General features: G+C 46.1%; 1 protein-coding gene across 1 annotated transcript in view; it reads left to right on the forward strand.

Moving 5' to 3' along the window:
* Positions 1 to 20,798, forward strand: part of LOC135515071 (ankyrin repeat and sterile alpha motif domain-containing protein 1B-like) — a 416,040-nt gene that overhangs the window by 294,805 nt on the left and 100,437 nt on the right. The window contains 4 exon segments of the mRNA XM_064938895.1: positions 1,103 to 1,767; positions 2,094 to 2,219; positions 10,883 to 10,961; positions 12,331 to 12,437. Of these exon segments, the coding sequence (XP_064794967.1) occupies positions 1,103 to 1,767; positions 2,094 to 2,219; positions 10,883 to 10,961; positions 12,331 to 12,437 (977 nt within the window).

A 20,798-nucleotide genomic window follows, 5' to 3' on the forward strand; every position in this document is an offset into this window, starting at 1 on the left:
GGGCAGAATCACACACATACACACATACATAGATATACGGGCCAGCTCTCTTTCTGAATTAGACCAGAAAGACTCCTCTCTCTGTCTCCCAATCCCTCTTTCACCCCACTGCACACAGAGACAGTGGCTGTCTCTCTCAAAGCATCCATTTGGCTCTCAGTACACCTCACAGAACTCAGTCAATGGGCCAGACACACTGATACATCACACATGTGCTCTCTCTCTCCTCTCCTCTCCTTTCTCTCTCTCTCTCTCTCTCTCTCTCTCTCTCTCTCTCTCTATACACTCTCTCTCTCTACACACTCTCTCTCTACTCTCTCTCTCTACACTCTCTCTCTCTACACTCTCTACACTCTCTCACACACAGTGATGTTGACCAGGCAGCCGTGTCAGACCTCTGTCAGGAGTTGTGTAGTGTGTACGTAGGAGCCTGCATCTTGACAGGGCAGCAGCAGATGTATGTTTCCCTCTATCATTCTTCTCTCTGTCTCTCTCTTGTTTTTAACCTTTATTTGAACTCTGATGTTAATCCTGATTCTGATGTGTTTTTCTCTAGTTTTAACATATATCCTCTTTCCTCTGTATTGCTGTGTGTTTTTCTAGATCGGTATGGATATGGTTATGGTTATGGTTATGGATATGGATATGGATATGGTTATGGTTATGGATATGGATATGGATATGGTTATGGTTATGGATATGGATATGGATATGGTTATGGTTATGGATATGGATATGGTTATGGATATGGATATGGTTATGGATATGGATATGGTTATGGTTATGGTTATGGATATGGTTATGGTTATGGATATGGATATGGATATGGTTATGGTTATGGATATGGATATGGTTATGGTTATGGATATGGTATGGTTATGGTTATGGTTATGGTTATGGTATGGATATGGTTATGGTATGGTTATGGTATGGTTATGGTGCACCTTTTACTTTCTCCATGTTAGCACAAGAGAAAGAGAGGGAGATCTCATAAGATTGGTTACTGTGTGCAACCAATCTGTGGGTCTGTGTATGTATGTTGGACCTGGAATGTGTGTGTGGTGCACTCCAATATTAACTTGTGTGTGTTTTCTCTCATCAGACGATGGGCCGTACCAGCAGAACCCTCCCCCCGCCTCTTCCAATACACTCCCACTACCAGAAGATCGACGACAGAGCCTCGTCCCTGTAGAGTTCGCCGGCCTCCTCCACGGCTCCTCACCGGCCTGCGAGACGCCCGACACACCCTACCACCTCTACACCTCCAACACCAACCCCAAAGCCCAAAAACACACCCCCTCGGACCCCCACACCAGCCCGGTAACCACCCTCGGTAACCACGGAAACCTCACTTCGGTAACCCAGCCCCCTGAATTAGGAATTGGACCTCCACCGCCTCTCATTATCCCTCACACAGGAAACGAGGTGTTGGCTCTGAAGACCCCCAAAGACCCCATCAAAGACAACAGACCCCCCAAACCTCAGGTAGTCTTTCGCACCATCTTCCACACCCGGGTTAACCAGAACCCCCAGAGCGCCTTGCCCTCCTCCTCCTTGCCATATGGTTGGAACGGGGAGGCGGTGGTGGTGAGGGGGGGTGTGTCGGGAGCTAGCAGACCTAGGGAGGGGACACAGGCGTCTGAATACGAGGACAGGGCCTTTACCCTGGGCAGGATGAGATCCATACCTCGTAGTGTGCTGGACCTAAAGCTCTCCAAGTCATTGTCCAAGTCTGACTCCAACCTGGTGGCTGTGTCACCCATACAGGTCTGTTGTCGTGTTTATATCCCCTTTTCATGGAGAAACAATGCTGTTATTTTGACCATTCCCTCTTTATCTTGTGTGAAATGTCAGGTGTAATATTAATTGTGGTTAAAAGTACTGCCCCAGTCTTATTACACTGAGAGGGTGGGTCTTGGTAAATGGAACCGCTTGTTTGGTTACCATTGGGGGAATGACTGTTACAGAACCTCACCATAGAATTTGCTTCAAGCCACAGACAGTTGTCCAACTTGATAAACGATATTGATCCAATTGATGGATCCATTGTTAAACGTAGATGTAATGGACAGTGTGTTGACTGTCTCTTTCAGGAGGAGTACCACTGGGGGTCGGGGGCCAGGGGCCAGGGGCCGAGAGGAAGCCCTAGCCCAGGGGACACCGCCAGTCCTGGGGGCCAGCTAGAGAGAACACCCTCCTTCACTGCTGAATGGGAGGAGGTGAGAGAAGCACGTGCTGTGGCTACTGTTCAGTCAGATAGAAATGTCATGTCTAGAACTTAAACAAAGAAGAAATGACGTGGTCTATTATGACGTGGTCAATAATCTGTGAGTCTGTTCGACACAATTAGTTTCTGGTCCAAGAGAAAAATGACATGAATGTCCAGGTTACTTTACTTTCTCTTCTATAAAGTAAAAAAAAAAAAGTGAGAGAAAATTAAGAAAAGAGATTGAATAAGAAAAAAGGTTTGAAAAATGCTGATGGAGAGAGAGAGAGATGGAGAGATGCATCACAAGAAAAGCATTAGTGGTGGCGTGTGTGGTGGCGGGGTGGTGTACGGGTGGTGGTAAAGTACCTCTGACATACTTTTAAGCATGATTGTGATCCACGTGTTTATTTCCATTGGTGAGAAATATTATACACACTGACTCACAGCCAAATGATCTTCTGATCACTATTCACACAGACTCACAGCCAAATGATCTTCTGATCACTGACACTTCCGGCGCCTCTGACACTTCCGGCGCCGCCAGAGATGGCCGCCTCGCTTCGCGTTCCTAGGAAACTATGCAGTTTTTTTTTAACGTGTTATTTCTTACATTAGTACCCCAGGTTATCTTAGGTTTCATTACATACAGTCGAGAAGAACTACTGAATATAAGACCAGCGTCAACTCACCATCAGTACGACCAAGAATATGACTTTCGCGAAGCTGATCCTGTGTTCTGCCTTTCACCCAGGACAACAGAATGACTTCGTAAAAGAGGGAAACGAGGCGGTCTTCTGGTCAGACTCCGGAGACGGGCACATCGTGCACCATTACCTAGTATACTTCTCGCCAATGTCCAGTCTCTGGACAACAAGGTTGATGAAATCCGAGCAAGGGTAGCATTCCAGAGGGACATCAGAGACTGTAACGTTCTTTGCTTCACGGAAACATGGCTCACTGGAGAGACACTATCGGAGTCGGTGCAGCCAGCTGGTTTCTCCACGCATCTTTCTGGTAAGAAGAGGGGCGGGGGCGTACGCCTTATGCCTTATGGCTAACGAGACGTGGTGTGATCACAAAAACATACAGGAACTCAAATCCTTCTGTTCACCTGATTTAGAATTCTTCACAATCAAGTGTCGATCGCATTATGTACCAAGGGAATTCTCTTAGATTATAATCACAGCTGTATATATTCCCCCCCAAGCAGACACATCGATGGCTCTGAACAAACTTTATTTGACTCTTTGCAAACTGGAATTCATACATCCTGAGGCTGCATTCATTGTAGCTGGGAATTTTAACAAGGCTAATCTGAAAACAAGACTCCCTAAATGGTATCAGTATATCGATTGCGCAACCAGGGCTGGCAAAACCTTGGATCATTGCTATTCTAACTTCCGCGATGCATATAAGGCCCTGCCCGCCCTCCTTTCGGAAAAGCTGACCACGACTCCATTTTGTTGATCCCTGCCTACAGACAGAAATTAAAACAAGAAGCTCCCACGCTGAGGTCTGTCCAACGCTGGTCCGACCAATCTGATTCCACACTCCAAGACTGCTTCCATCATGTGGACTGGGATATGTTTCGTATTGCGTCAGACAACAACATTGACGAATACGCTGATTCGGTGTGCGAGTTCATTAGAACGTGCGTTGAAGATGTCGTTCCCATAGCAATGATTAAAACATTCCCAAACCAGAAACTGTGGATTGATGGTAGCAGTCGCGTGAAACTGAAAGCTCAAACCACTGCTTTTAATCAGGGAAAGGTGATCGGAAACATGACCGAATACATACAGTGCAGCTATTCCCTCTGCAAGGCAATCAAACAAGCTAAGCGTCACTATAGAGACAAAGTAGAATCTCAATTCAACGGCTCAGACACAAGAGGTATGTGGCAGGGTCTACAGTCAATCACGGATTACAAAAAAAACACCAGCCCCGTCACGGACCAGGATGTCTTGTTCCCAGGCAGACTAAATAACTTTTTTGCCCGCTTTGAGGACAATACAGTGCCACTGACACGGCCTGCAACGAAAACATGCGGACTCTCCTTCACTGCAGGCGAGGTGAGTAAAACATTTAAACGTGTTAACCCTCGCAAGGCTGCAGGCCCAGACGGCATCCCCAGCCGCGCCCTCAGAGCATGCGCAGACCAGCTGGCTGGTGTGTTTACGGACATATTCAATCAATCCCTATACCAGTCTGCTGTTCCCACATGCTTCAAGAGGGCCACCATTGTTCCTGTTCCCAAGAAAGCTAAGGTAACTGAGCTAAACGACTACCGCCCCGTAGCACTCACTTCCGTCATCATGAAGTGCTTTGAGAGGCTAGTCAATGACCATATCACCTCCACCCTACCTGACACCCTAGACCCACTCCAATTTGCTTACTGCCCAAATAGGTCCACAGACGATGCAATCTCAACCACACTGCACACTGCCCTAACCCATCTGGACAAGAGGAATACCTTTGTGAGAATGCTGTTCATCGACTACAGCTCAGCATTTAACACCATAGTACCCTCCAAGCTCGTCATCAAGCTCGAGACCCTGGGTCTCGACCCCGCCCTGTGCAACTGGGTACTGGACTTCCTGATTGGCCGCCCCCAGGTGGTGAGGGTAGGCAACAACATCTCCACCCAGCTGATCCTCAACACTGGGGCCCCACAAGGGTGCGTTCTGAGCCCACTCCTGTACTCCCTGTTCACCCACGACTGCGTGGCCACACACGCCTCCAACTCAATCATCAAGTTTGCAGACGACACAACAGTGGTAGGCTTGATTACCAACAACGACGAGACGGCCTACAGGGAGGAGGTGAGGGCCCTCGGAGTGTGGTGTCAGGAAAATAACCTCACACTCAATGTCAACAAAACTAAGGAGATGATTGTGGACTTCAGGAAACAGCAGAGGGAACACCCCCCTATCCACATCGATGGAACAGTAGTGGAGAGGGTAGTAAGTTTTAAGTTCCTCGGCATACACATCACAGACAAACTGAATTGGTCCACCCACATAGACAGCATCGTGAAGAAGGCGCAGCAGCGCCTCTTCAACCTCAGGAGGCTGAAGTAATTTGGCTTGTCACCAAAAGCACTCACAAACTTCTACAGATGCACAATCGAGAGCATCCTGGCGGGCTGTATCACCGCCTGGTATGGCAACTGCTCCGCCCACAACCGTAAGGCTCTCCAGAGGGTAGTGAGGTCTGCACAACGCATCACCGGGGGCAAACTACCTGCCCTCCAGGACACCTACACCACCCGATGTTACAGGAAGGTCATAAAGATCATCAAGGACAACAACGACCCGAGCCACTGCCTGTTCACCCCGCTATCATCCAGAAGGTGAGGTCAGTACAGGTGCATCAAAGCTGGGACCGAGAGACTGAAAAACAGCTTCTATCTCAAGGCCATCAGACTGTTAAACAGCCACCACTAACATTGAGTGGCTGCTGCCAACACACTGACTCAACTCCAGCCACTTTAATAATGGGAATTGATGGGAAATTATGTAAAATATATCACTAGCCACTTTAAACAATGCTACCTAATATAATGTTTACATACCCTACATTATTCATCTCATATGTATACGTATATACTGTACTCTATATCATCTACCGCATCTTTATGTAATACATGTATCACTAGCCACTTTAACTATGCCACTCTGTTTACATACTCATCTCATATGTATATACTGTACTCGAGACCATCTACTGTATCTTGCCTATGCTGCTCTGTACCATCACTCATTCATATATCTTTATGTACATATTCTTTATCCCCTTACACTTGTGTGTATAAGACAGTAGTTTTCGAATTGTTAGTTAGATTACTTGTTGGTTATTACTACATTGTCGGAACTAGAAGCACAAGCATTTCGCTACACTCGCATTAACATCTGCTAACCATGTGTATGTGACAAATAAAATTTGATTTGATTTGATCACTATTCACACTGACTCATAGCCAAATGATCTTCTGATCACTATTCACACAAACACACACCAGCACTAATGCTTTTCTTGGGTGTATTTGGAGAGGTGACCGATGTTAAGATGTGCAGGAAAAGGAGTCCAACTTCAGACACAGGAACTCACCCAGGAACACATCCAGGAACACATCCAGGAACACACCCAGGAACACATCCAGGAACACATCCAGGAACTCACCCAGGAACACATCCAGGAACTCACCCAGGAACACATCCAGGAACTCACCCAGGAACACATCCAGGAACTCACCCAGGAACACATCCAGGAACTCACCCAGGAACACATCCAGGAACACATCCAGGAACACATCCAGGAACACATCCAGGAACACATCCAGGAACACATCCAGGAACTCACCCAGGAACACATCCAGGAACTCACCCAGGAACACATCCAGGAACACATCCAGGAACACATCCAGGAACACATCCAGGAACACATCCAGGAACACATCCAGGAACTCATCCAGGAACACATCCAGGAACACATCCAGGAACACATCCAGGAACACATCCAGGAACACACCCAGGAACACATCCAGGAACACATCCAGGAACACACACACGTTAAGCCACCTCTTCCATACACATATCATCTGCCTATACAATTCATTAGAAAGATATCAACCTCACTAATTGCCACTTTACAGTCCAAAACATCATCATTAGTGTAGAGCCCTGTTCTAGACTGGATTCTGCACTCCTGAACATAGCAACAAAACACTTAAGCTGATTGGCTAATATACTGGGTGTGTTTGACATGTGTGATCTAATTGATGTGTATGATCATATGGAATTTTCACATGCTGTATAGTAGGTCTGTGATGATCCCAGTTTTTCATATGCTGTATAGTAGGGCTGTGATGATCCCAGTTTATCAGATGCTGTATAGTAGGGCTGTGATGATCCCAGTTTATCACATGCTGTATAGTAGGGCAGTTTATCACATGCTGTATAGTAGGGCTGTGATGATCCCAGTTTATCAGATGCTGTATAGTAGGGCTGTGATGATCCCAGTTTATCACATGCTGTATAGTAGGGCTGTGATGATCCCAGTTTATCAGATGCTGTATAGTAGGGCTGTGATGATCCCAGTTTATCAGATGCTGTATAGTAGGTCTGTGATGATCCCAGTTTTTCGTTCATTAGCGATTTTTTGCCATACATTGCACACGCCATACAATTCTATAGAGGCTGAATGATGATGATAATTTACCTACATATTCTTCTATTAATCTACAGCAATTATACAGAGAAGGGTCATATTTAATTACCTGCTTCGGGAAAACAGAATGGGAGCGATGGGAAAAGGAAGGAAATCTACACTTTATCTAGAAAACTATGTGGACACCTATTCAAATGAGTAGATTCGTCTATTTCAGCCACACCTGACAGGTGTATAAAATCGAGCACACAGCCACACAATCTCCATAGACAAATATTGGCAGTAGAATGGCCTTACTGAAGCTCTCAGTGGCTTTCAACGTGGCACCTTCATAGGATGCCACCTTTCCAACAAGTCAGTTTGTCAAATTTCTGCTCTGCTAGAGCTGCCCCAGTCAACTGTAAGGGGTGTTATAGTCAAGTGGAAACGTCTAGGAGCAACAACGGCTCAGCCACAAAGTGGTAGGCCACACAAGCTCACAGAACGGGACTGCTGAAGCGTGTAGTGCGTAAAACTTCTATTCCTCGGTTGCAACACTCACTACTGAGTTTCAAACTGACTCTGGAAGCAACGTCAGCACAATAACTGTTTGTCAAGAGCTTCATGAAGTGGGTTTCCATGGCCGAGCAGCCACACACAAGCCTGAGATCACCATGCGTAATGGCAAGCGTCGGCTGGAGTGGTGTAAAGCTCACCGCCATTGGACTCGCAGTGGAAACGCGTTCTCTGGAGTAATGAATCACACCTCACCATCTGCCATTCTGACGGACAAATCTGGGTTTGGCGGATTCCAGGAGAAGGCCATCTGCCGAATGCATAGTGCCAACTGTAAAGTTTGGTGGAGGAGGAATAATGGTCTGAGGCTGTTGTTCATGGTTTGGGCTCCTTAGTTTTAGTGAATGGAAATCTTAATGCTACAGCATACAATGACATTCTAGATGATTATGTGCTTCCAACTTGGAAGAACTTGACTGGCCTGCACAGAGCCATGACCTCAACCCCTTCAAACACCTTTGGGATGAATTGGAACGCCGACTGCGAGCCAGGCCTAATCGCCCAACATCAGTGACCGACCTCACTAATGCTCTAGTGGCTGAATGGAAGCAAGTCCCCGCAGCAATGTTCCAACATCTAGTGAAAAGCCTTCCCAGAAGAGTGGAGGCTATTATATCAGCAAAGGGGGGACCAACTCCATATTAATGCCCATGAATTTGGAATGAGATGTTCGACTAGCAGGTGTCCACTTACTGTTGGTCATGTTGTGTATTTGTTCAGTTGTGAGAAGAAATGCAAGAGACAGTTCTGCTAGAGCAAGAGGATGCCCACAGGGGAAGGCTCACTAAAGAGCTGTATGTGCTTATATGGAAAGTGCTCAGCAATCTGCTGTTGATACATCCATTTTTAGACTTATAAATCAATTATATCTACCCATTGATTCTTGAAGAATATAACTTAGAAATGCCTCATGAGCTTAGTTCAACCCCATCAGAACCCAGAATATAAGCTTGTTTTACTCCAGTGTTTGTAAACAAATTAAATGTAACAAGTACGTTATAGCCTCAAAACATGGTTAAAACTATCATTTTGATATGTGTTCAGTCCATAGCTCTTTGTATGAATTGAAGTGGCTGTAGTTCTCCAGCCCCATCCCTCAGCTCCTCACAGAAACAGTGGTGGGAAGAACGCTTTGTAATTGTTTCAGCTGCAGAGTTCTCCTTTAAATTACAAAATGACTGTTTTCCTGACCCTGAAAAGGTTGCAATGCTGTAAATAAGTTGACAGGCGAGGCTACATGGGATCCATTCACTCTTAGATATGTTGCTTTAAAATAGTGATCTATTGCTTTTGTACGCAAACCCAATGTGTGAATCGCAATTTTCCCACTCCATAGACCACTTTAAAATGAGGAATTGTGTAATTTGGGGGAGCTCTCTGATCTTAGATCAGTGAGTCGGCAATCATGTGGTAGCCCCCATAGGCAGTCATTGAGCCTGTCAGATGTATGGTGCTGCGCTGCACAGTTGAGTGCTTAACAGCAGGTCTAGGGTCAGATTCCTGCTGTGGAATCCTCCTGTAGACGAGCTTAAAGGCAGACAGAGGCTTCTGAAGCCGTAACCTAGATGGTTACTCTTTTTCTCTCTTTCTCTCTCTTTCATGTTTCCCATCCATCTTATCCCCTCCTTTCTCTCCCTCCCCTTCTTCCTCCTTCCTCCAAATCTCCCCTTTCCTCCTTCAGCCTCCTCTGTCCTCCTCGCCTGTCAACTCAATAAAATTCAAAGGTGATTGATTGCCATTCATTAGAATTTATAACGACCATGTCACCAATTTACATATAGGCAGCTAGAGATACAGCATGAACATTTTCAAAATTGCAACTCTCTCTCTTTTCTCCTCTCCTCTCTCTCACTCCTCTCTCTTTTCTCTGTCCTCTCTGTCCTCTCTCTATTCTCTCTCTCCTCTCTCTCCTCTCTCCCCTCTTCTCTCTCCTCTCTCATCACTCCTCTCTCTCTCCTCTCTCTCTTCTCTCTCCTCTCTCTCTCCTCTCCACTCTTTTCTCTCTCTTTGCTCTTCTCTCTTATCTCTTCTCTCCTCTCTCTCTCTCTCCTCTCTCTCTTCTCTCCCCTCTCTCGCCTATCCTCTCTCTCCACTCTCCTCTCTGCTCTCTCTGCTCTCTCTTCTCTCTCCTCTCTCTCTTCTCTCCTCTCTCCTCTCCTCTCTCTCTCCTCTCTTCTCTCTCTCCTCTCTCTTCTCTCCTCTCCTCTCTCTCTTCTCTTCTCTCTATTCTCTCTCTCCTCTCTCATCACTCTTCTCTCTCTTCTCCCCTCTCTTCTCTCTCTTCTTCTCTCTTCTCTCTCTCATCTCTCCCCTCTCTCTCCCCTCCTCTCTCTCCTCTCTCTCCTCTCTCTCCCCTCTCTCTCCTCTCCTCTCCCTCTCCTCTCTCTCCTCTCTCTCCTCTCTCATCACTCCTCTCTCACTTCTCTCTCCTCTTCTCTCCTCTCTCCTCTCTCCTCTCTCTCCCCTCCCCTCTCTCTCCTCTCTCCCCTCTTCTCTCTTCTCTCCTCTCTTCTCTCTCTTCTCTCCTCTCTCTCCCCTCTCATTTCTCTCCCCTCCCTCTCCCTCTCTCTCTCCCCTCTCTCTCCCTCTCTCTCCTCTCTCTCCCCCTCTCTCTCCTCTCTCTCTCTCCTCTCTCTCCTCTCTCCTCTCTCTCCCCTCTCTCTCCCCTCTCTCCTCTCTCCCCTCTCTCTCCCCATTTCCTCTCCTCTCTCCTCTCTCTCCTCTCTCTCCCCTTTCCTCTCTCTCCTCTCTCTCCTCTCTCTCTCTCACCTCTCTCTTACCTCTCTCTCCCCTCTCCTCTCTCTCCTCTCCATCCCCTATCTCCTTTCTCCCCTCTCTCCCCTCTCTCTCCCCTCTCCTCTCGCCTCTCTCCCCTCTCCTCTCTCGCCTCTCTCTCCTCTCCTCTCTTCTCTCTCCTCTCTCTCTCTTCTCTCTCCTCTCTCCATTCAGATTGATAAGATAATGAGCTCCATTGGGGCTGGCATCAGCAGTGGCACGAGCTCAGAAGGGATCAAGGAGAATAATGCAGGTAAATAGATCATCCCCACTTGTCCTTCTGTCACTCCCCCTCTCACCTCCTTCTCTTTCTCCTCTATCTCATTCTCATCTTTCCCTCTGTCCTCCTCAGTTCTGTCTCATCCCCACTTGTCCTTCTGTCACTCCCCCTCTCACCTCTCTCTCCTCCTTCTCTTTCCCTCTATCTTCCCCCTTCTTTCTCCATCTAACTGCCTTCTCTCTCTCTCTCGCTCTCTCTATTTCCCCTTATCTCTATCCTCCCGCCTCTCCTCTCCTGTGCATGTGAAGCATTCCCTTACCATGGTAACCACTTTGAGAAATGTTGTTTGCGCTATGTGCTAAACCTGTTGTCTCCCACCAACGCACCCGCACCCACATTGTGTGTGTTGGGGCAGCTCAGCTCTCGGACAAAGAGGCTCATCTGATGGCTATTGCTATCTGTGCAAGGCACTGAGATAGAGGGGGACAGAGTGAGAGAGAGAGAAGAAGGGGAGAGAGAGATATCGACAGAAAGAGAGAGAAGGGAAAGGGAGAGGGAGAACCAAGAAAAGAGCGAGAGAGAGAAAGAAGGGAGAGCAGAGAGATCGAGGGAGAGAGAGTGAGTGAGAAACAGGAGTAGGGAGGGAGGATAGAAAGAGGAGGGAGAATGAGAGAGCGGGGGAGAGCAGAGAGAGAGAGAAGGCTGCAGAAAGCATCCAGTTGAGTGTGGGAGTACTTGATAAAGAGAATTCTACCAAGCAGGCAGCTCTCCCTATCTCCTTCTTTCTCTCTCTCGCTCCTGCTCACACACACACACACGCACACACACACACACACACACACACACACACACGTACACATACACAACGAGGCGAACAGGCAGGAAGGAGCAACAGCTGAGAGCGTGAAAGGAAAGCAGCAGCAAGACACACGCATCTATCGGATCTATCTTACCACCTCCAGCCTCTGCACCCTCTCTCTCATGGATCTTACCCCCAGGACGGCACCTCTTCTCTGGATCTAACCTTAGCCCTCTCCCCTCTTTTCCAAATCCCTGGATCTACCTCCAACCACCCTAAACTTATCCACCTACCCCCCCCCCCCCCCATTTGCCCCAGCACCCTAGCATGCTTCGCCCCTCCACCCTCACCCCTCAGCCATGCTCATAACCCTCAGCCAAGCCTAACCCCAACCCCCATCATCCAGCCCCCCCTTCCATCCTACCATCCTCCCCCTCTCTTTCCCCTCTCCTCCACACTCTTCCTCTACCATGGCGGGCTCGTTCGACAGCCACATTGCCCGCAACATGATGTGGCAGTGCCAGCTCTCCCAGCCCGATTGCCGGTGTTACCGGGTGGATGGCTACTCCCTCCTGAAGCGTCTGCCCCTTCACCCCCTCATAGGTCCCCGGTGCCCCATGCAGTCTGTGGGCCAATGGCTGGACAGCATTGGACTGGTCCAATATGAGAACCACCTTCTGGCTAACGGCTTCGACAACGTGCAGTTTATGGTGAGTGGAGAGGGGGAGGAGAGGGGGAGTGGGGGAGAAAGGAAGTTGCGTCTAGATTTTGTTACTTTTTGTTGGGTTTGTGTCATTTTCTTTGTTTTCTGTCTTCCTATAATTTATCTTTCTCAATCTCTCTCTTTATCTCTCCTTCTCTTCTACCCTCTTGCTGTCTCTCCTTCTCTTCTACCCTCTCTGTCTCTCCTTCTGTTCTACCCTCTCTCTCTCTCTCTCTCCTTCTCTTCTACCCTCTCTCTCTCTCCTTCTCTTCTACCCTCTCTGTCTCTCCTTCTCTTCTACCTTCTCTGTCTCTCCTTCTCTTCTACCCTCTCTGTCTCTCCTTCTCTTCTACCTTCTCTCTCTCCTTCTCTTCTACCCTCTCTGTCTCTCCTTCTCTTCTACCCTCTCTCTGTCTCTCCTTCTGTTCTACCATCTCTCTCTCTCTCCTTCTCTTCTACCCTCTGTCTCTCCTTCTGTTCTACCCCCCCCCTCTCTCTCTCTCTCTCTCTCCTTCTCTTCTACCCTCTCTCTGTCTCTCCTTCTCTTCTACCCTCTCTGTCTCTCCTTCTCTTCTACCTTCTCTGTCTCTCCTTCTCTTCTACCTTTCTGTCTCTCCTTCTCTTCTATCCTCTCTCTGTCTCTCCTTCTCTTCTACCCTTTCTGTCTCTCCTTCTCTTCTACCCTCTCTCTGTCTCTCCTTCTCTTCTACCCTCTCTCTTTCCTTCTTCACATTATCCTTGTCTATTCTCTCATGTGCTCTTGTTTTCTCCTCTCCTTTCCAACCTCTCTCTCTCTGCTCCCTATCACTCTTTCTTTCTGCCACTCTCCTCTGTCTCCTCTCTCTCTCTCTCTCTCTCTGTTTCCTGCTCTCTTTCTCTTCCTCTCCTCCTATCCTTCCTGTTTCTCCATCCCTGTACCTATTCCATTCAATACACCCCGAGTCCCACAAGACAGTTGCACAACACACAGATTACTTATAAAACACACACGCAATAAACGTAATCCAACACACACACACAACTCTGTGAACTATCAGTCTTCCTCTCTTTCATCCTCCCATCACTCCTTTTTTCTGCTCTTTCATCTCTGGTAGCGTGGAGAGAGAGACTACATGTGTATCATTTAGTATGCATGAACTTCCTCTGTGACATTTCACAATGTGTTTGTGCATTGATCTCTCTGTGACCGGGCACACATGTTTTAGCTTGGCCTGTACTTTGACATGTGCATGATTTAAAACTCATCCTACGAGACAGGGAGTTTGTGGTATTGGTTCAAGACGTGCGTGTCAAATCACATTTTATTTGTCACATTTTTTTTTATTTGTTGCTTCGTAAACACATGCTTGCGTGTGTGTGTGCTCTGTTTCTGAAGATCATAAAACAGTGTGCAGCACCAAGAGAGGGACAGAGAGGGTGGAAGAGAGGGACAGAGAGGGAGGAAGAGAGGGACAGAGAGGGAGGAAGAGAGGGACAGAGAGGGAGGGAGAGAGGGAGAGAGGGACAGAGGGACAGAGGGAGAGAGGGACAGAGGGAGGGGGACAGAGGGACAGAGGGGGAGAGGGGGAGAGGGGGAGAGGGGGAGAGAGGGACAGAGGGGGAGAGAGGGACAGAGGGAGGGAGGGAGAGAGGGACAGAGGGACAGAGGGAGAGAGGGAGAGAGGGACAGAGAGGGACAGAGAGGGACAATGGGACAGAGAGGGACAGAGAGGGACAGAGAGGGACAGAGGGGGAGAGGGGGAGAGAGGGACAGAGGGGGAGAGAGGGACAGAGGATACAGATCTAGAGAGAGACCAAGGTAAATAAAATATTGAGAGGGAGGGAGGGAGAGAGGGAGAGAGGGAGGGAGGGAGAGAGGGAGAGAGGGAGAGAGATAGATAGATTCCTATTCCCATTCCCTCTTTTACAGCTTTATCACATAACCAAACATTTGAATGATGATACAAAAAGACTGTGCAACCCTGCGTGTGTGTGTCTGTGTAAATGTCTGTTACAGCCCCTGCCTAATCTTTATTTATGTATTATACAAGAGCGGATGTCCAATCGACATTCCAGCTAGCAGCCACCATGACTGTATCTCCATGCAGAATGAGTTTCATGGCACACTAAGGCTGAAGTCCATTCTCTTAATAATCCAATTGTATTGGCTAGCAGTCTGAGTGCAATGTGATAAATACAGTGCCTTGCGAAAGTATTCGGCCCCCTTGAACTTTGCGACCTTTTGCCACATTTCAGGCTTCAAACATAAAGATATAAAACTGTATTTTTTTGTGAAGAATCAACAACAAGTGGGACACAATCATGAAGTGGAACGACATTTATTGGATATTTCAAAAAAATTTAACGAATCAGAAAACTGAAAAATTGGGCGTGCAAAATTATTCAGCCCCTTTACTTTCAGTGCAGCAAACTCTCTCCAGAAGTTCAGTGAGGATCTCTGAATGATCCAATGTTGACCTAAATGACTAATGATGATAAATACAAAGCAACACACCTCATCACCCTGAACACACTATCCCCACTGTCAAACATGGTGGTGGCAGCATCATGGTTTGGGCCTGCTTTTCTTCAGCAGGGACAGGGAAGATGGTTAAAATTGATGGGAAGATGGATGGAGCCAAATACAGGACCATTCTGGAAGAAAACCTGATGGAGTCTGCAAAAGACCTGAGACTGGGACAGAGATTTGTCTTCCAACAAGACAATGATCCAAAACATAAAGCAAAATCTACAATGGAATGGTTCAAAAATAAACATATCCAGGTGTTAGAATGGCCAAGTCAAAGTCCAGACCTGAATCCAATTGAGAATCTGTGGAAAGAACTGAAAACTGCTGTTCACAAATGCTCTCCATCCAGCCTCACTGAGCTCGAGCTGTTTTGCAAGAAGGAATGGGAAAAAATTTCAGTCTCTCGATGTGCAAAACTGATAGAGACATACCCCAAGCAACTTACAGCTGTAATCGCAGCAAAAGGTGGCGCTACAAAGTATTTACTTTAAGGGGGCTGAATAATTTTGCACGCCCAATTTTTCAGTTTTTGATTTGTTAAAAAAGTTTGAAATATCTAATAAATGTCGTTCCACTTCATGATTGTGTCCCACTTGTTGTTGATTCTTCACAAAAAAATACAGTTTTATATCTTTATGTTTGAAGCCTGAAATGTGGCAAAAGGTCGCAAAGTTCAAGGGGGCCGAATACTTTCGCAAGGCACTGTATATAACCTGTTGAGCTGCAATTGGAAATGTTGAAGTTGAAATGTATGTTCACTCATCCATTCGTTGTGGACATACAATTCAACTTGAGAATGTATTCTACCTTATTTGCATATTTCCCTGTGTGCCTCTAAATTAATCTCTCTATGACAATACATTACATACAGTAAATCATAAGACCTGTCTTTGAGGGCCTAGTTACACCCTAACTCAGTGGTCTAAAACTCCTGGTTTACAAGCCACAACAAGCCTGCAAGTCACTTATTGCTGCTTGCAAAATGATGTGTACAGTAGTTCATATTGAATTATCCAACAAATTGAACTTTTAATCACCCGCAACCTGCATTCAGAATCAGGGCCCCAGACTGCAACAGTTTAGTCAGATTGGCTGTGTGAGTAAAAAAGATGTATTTGTCGCATCGGTGCTTGCTGCTCATTCTACATGGTCACATCTAATTCCAAACGTCCTTTTTTTTTAGAAGGCTAAAACCATGATTTGGTCAAACAGTAATGTGCATTATCCTCAGAGATGGCCGCCTCGCTTTGCGTTCCTACGAATCTATGCAGTATTTTGTTGTTTTATGTGTTATTTCTTACAATGTTACCCCAGGAAGTCTTAGGTTTTATTACATACAGCCGGGAAGAACTATTGGATATAAGAGCAACATCAACTTACCAACATTACGACCAGGAATACGACGTTCCCGAAGCGGATCCTCTGTCTGGACCACCACTCAGGACAATGGATCGGATCCCAGCCGGCGACCCAAAACAACGGTGCCTTAGAAAGGGCAGAAGGAGTGGTCAGGCTCCATATACGGGCACATCGCGCACCGCTCCCTACCATACTACTCGCCAATGTCCAGTCACTTAACAACAAGGTTGATGAAATCCGAGCAAGGGTTGCCTTCCAGAGAGACATCAGAGAGTGTTCTTTGCGTCACGGAAACATGGCTCACTCGAGACACGCTATGGGAGTTGGTACAGCCACCTGGTTTCTTCACGCATCCCGCCGACAGAAACAAGCATCTTTCTGGTAAGAAGAGGGGCGGGAGTGTATGCCTTATGATTAATGAGACATGGTGTGATCATAACAACATACAGGAACTCACATCCTTTTGTTCACCTGACTTAGAATTTCTCACAATCAAATGCCTACTGCATTATCTACCAAGATAATTATCTTCAATCATAATCACAGTTGTGTCTCCCCCCCAAGCAGACACATCGACGGCCCTGAACAAACTTCATTTGACTCTATGTAAACTGGAAACCACATATCCTGAGGCTGCATTTATTGTAGCTACGGATTTTAACAAGGCTGATCAGAAAACAAGGCTCCCTAAATTTTATCAGCATATCAATTGCGCGACCCGGGCTGGTAAAACCATGGATCATTGTTAATTCTAACTTCAGCGATGCATATAAGGCCCTCCCCCATCCTCCTTTCGAAAAAGCTGACTACGACTTAATTTTGTTGCTCCCAGCCTATAGACAGAAACTAAAACAGGAAGCACCCGTGCTCAGGTCTGTTCAACGCTGGTCTGACCAATTGCATTCCACGCTTCAAGATTGCTTCGATCACGTGGACTGGATATGTTTCGCATAGTGTCGAACAACAACATTGATGAATACGCTGATTCGGTGAGCGAGTTTATTAGCAAGTGCATCTGTGACTATTAAAACATTCCCCAACCAGAAACCGTGGATTGATGGCAGCATTCGCGCAAAACTGAAAGTGTGAACCACTGTTTTTAATCAGGGCAAGGTGACCGGAAACATGACCGAATACAAACAGTGTAGCTATTCCCTCCGCAAGGCAATCAAACAAGCTAAGCGTCAGTATAGAGACAAAGTAGAGTCGCAATTCAACGGCTCAGACACGAGAAGTATGTGGCAGGGTCTACAGTCAATCACAGACTACAAATGAAAACACAGCCCCGTCGCAGACCACGATGTCTTGCTCCCAGACGAACTAGACAACTGCTTTGCTCGCTTTGAGGACAATACAGTGCCACCAAAACCTGCGGACTCTCCTTCACTGTAATTTTATTTTTTTTAAACGTGTTAACCCTCGCAAGGCTGCAGGCCCAGGCGGCATCCCCAGCCATATCCTCAGAGCATGCACAGACCAGCTGGCTGTTGTGTTTATGGACATATTCAATCAACCCTTATCCCAGTCTGCTGTTCCCACATGCTTCAAGAGGGCCACCATTGAGAGACTAGTCAAGGACCATATCACCTCCACCCTACCTGACACCCTACACCCACTCCAATTTGCTTACTGACCCAAGAGGTCCACAGATGACGCAATCTCAATCACACTGCACACTGCCCTAACCCATCTGGACAAGAGGAATACCTACGTAAGAATGCTGTTCATTGACTACAGCTCAGCATTTATCACCATAGTACCCTCTAAACACGTCATTAAGCTCAAAACCCTGGGTCTTGACCCCGCACTGTGCAACTGGGTCCTGGACTTCCTGACGGGCCGCCCCCAGGTGGTGAGGGTAGGTAACAACATCTCTACTCGCTGATCAACACTGGGGCCCCACAAGGGTGCGTTCTCAGCCCTCTCCTGTACTCCCTGTTCACCCATGACTGCGTGGCCATGCACGCCTCCAACTCAATCATCAAGTTTGCAGACGACACTACAGTGGTAGGCTTGATTACCAACAACGACGAGATGGCCTACAGGGAGGAGGTGAGGGCCCTCAGAGTGTAGTGTCAGTCAAATAACCTCATACTCAATGTCAACAAAACTAAGGAGATGATCGTGGACTTCAGGAAACAGCAGAGGGAGCACCCCCCTATCCACATCGACGAGACAGTAGTGGTGAGGGTGGAAAGTTTTAAGTACCTTGGCGTACACATCACGGACAAACTGAAACCCCTTCACCCCGCTATCATCCAGAAGGCGAGGTCAGTAGAGGTGCATCAAAGCAGGGACCGAGAGACTGAAAAACAGCTTCTATCTCAAGGCCATCAGACTGTTAAACATCCATCACTAACATTGAGTGGCTGCTGCCAACGTACTAACTCCACTCCAGCCACTTTTATAATGGAAATTAATGTAAAAAATGTATCACTCGCCACTTTAAACAATGCCACTTTAAATAATGTTTACATACCCTACATTACTAATTTCATATGTATATACTGTACTCTATACCATCTACTGCATCTTGCCATCTTGATGAAATAAATGTATCACTCTCCACTTTAAACAATGCCACTTTAAATAATGTTTACATACCCTACATTACTCATTTCATATGTCTATACTGTACTCTATACCATCTACTGCATCTTGCCATCTTGATGAAATAAATGTATCACTCGCCACTTTAAATAATGTTTACATACCCTACATTACTCATTTCATATGTATATACTGTACTCTATACCATCTACTGCATCTTGCCATCTTGATGAAATAAATGTATCACTCGCCACTTTAAACAATGCCACTTTATATAATGTTGACATACCCTACATTACTAATCTCATATTTATATACTGTACTCTACTGCATCTTGCCTAGGCTGTTCGGCCATCACTAATTCATATATTTGTATGTACATACTCTTATCAATTCCTTTACATTTGTATGTGTAAGGTAGTTGTTGTGAACTTGTTAGGTTAGATTACTTGTTAGATATTACTGCATGGTCGGAACTAAAAGCACAAGCATTTCGCAACACTGGCATTAACATCTGTTAACCATGTGTATGTGACAAATAAAAGTTGATTTGATTCCTGTAATGACAGTTTTTGCCCTGCCCCTGTGTCTGTTTTGCTGGGGCCTGCTGCTCTGATGAGACACTAACTCCCTCCCCCCCGCACACCGGGAGTAAAAAAAATAGTTGTGGTTGTAGGCTATAACATTTCACAATCCACTTGCGGGAGAAACACAGATTTGGAAGAAACTAATGTTGTCGCTGTTGAAAATAGAGAGAGGGTTCTCAGCTTTCTGTAGGTATACTTTTTATTTCTCAATTCTCAGTATTGTGCTCTATAGAACTATTTTACAACCAATACATTTGTTATGGCATTGAGATACAGATAGTGTGTAATACACAGTAGGCCACAACCTCAATGTATTTTTAGGACATTGCATTTACTGTTAGATTAATACATGGCAACAGGTTTAGACTTTACAGTGAAATGCTTACATACAAGCCCGTTGCCAACAATGCAGAGTTAAAAAGTAAGAAAAATACAAAAGAAAATATTAACAATAAATGAATCTCTATTGAACAAAATACAAATCTGGAGCCCTATTTTAACAGTAAAATTGAACAATAGTCAAATTGTCAAACCAAAATTCGTGAAAATCGCTGAATTAGGTTGCACATCAAACTATCTTGACTCATGCGTTCCTGCATCGATACGTTAGATGAAACCATCTCTGCCATCTATTACACCTCTTAAGAAAGCATTGTAACGGTTTCTATTGTGTGACACTACAATTTTTTCAGTTGCGACCAAAATATGGTCTGATGCTTCCAAATTGAAAAATTAGTGGTACCAGTACCACCAAGGGAACATGTTAGTGGTACCAGTACCACCAAGGGAACATGTTAGTGGTACCAGTACCACCAAGGGAAAATGTTAGTGGTACCAGTACCACCAGGGGAAAATGTTAGTGGTACCAGTACCACCAGGGGAAAATGTTAGTGGTACCAGTACCACCAGGGGAAAATGTTAGTGGTACCAGTACCACCAAGGGAACATGTTAGTGGTACCAGTACCACCAGGGGAAAATGTTAGTGGTACCAGTACCACCAAGGGAAAATGTTAGTGGTACCAGTACCACCAAGGGAAAATGTTAGTGGTACCAGTACCACCAAGAGAAAATGTTAGTGGTACCAGTACCACCAGGGGAAAATGTTAGTGGTACCAGTACCACCAGGGGAAAATGTTAGTGGTACCAGTACCACCAAGGGAACATGTTAGTGGTACCAGTACCACCAAGGGAAAATGTTAGTGTGGAGCCCTGAGAAGGACTGCCGGGGTAGGGAAGATTAATCCACGAGATACCTAAATCATCTAACTGGAACAGCCATCTCAGTAACTGTTGCAATACTTACAACTACTAACAGATTGGATTAGTTTAGAAACGTGCTATTTATTTTTGTGTAGTATAAGA

Source organism: Oncorhynchus masou, chromosome 26 (assembly GCF_036934945.1).
Source record: "Oncorhynchus masou masou isolate Uvic2021 chromosome 26, UVic_Omas_1.1, whole genome shotgun sequence".
NCBI classification, from domain to species: Eukaryota; Metazoa; Chordata; class Actinopteri; order Salmoniformes; family Salmonidae; genus Oncorhynchus; species Oncorhynchus masou.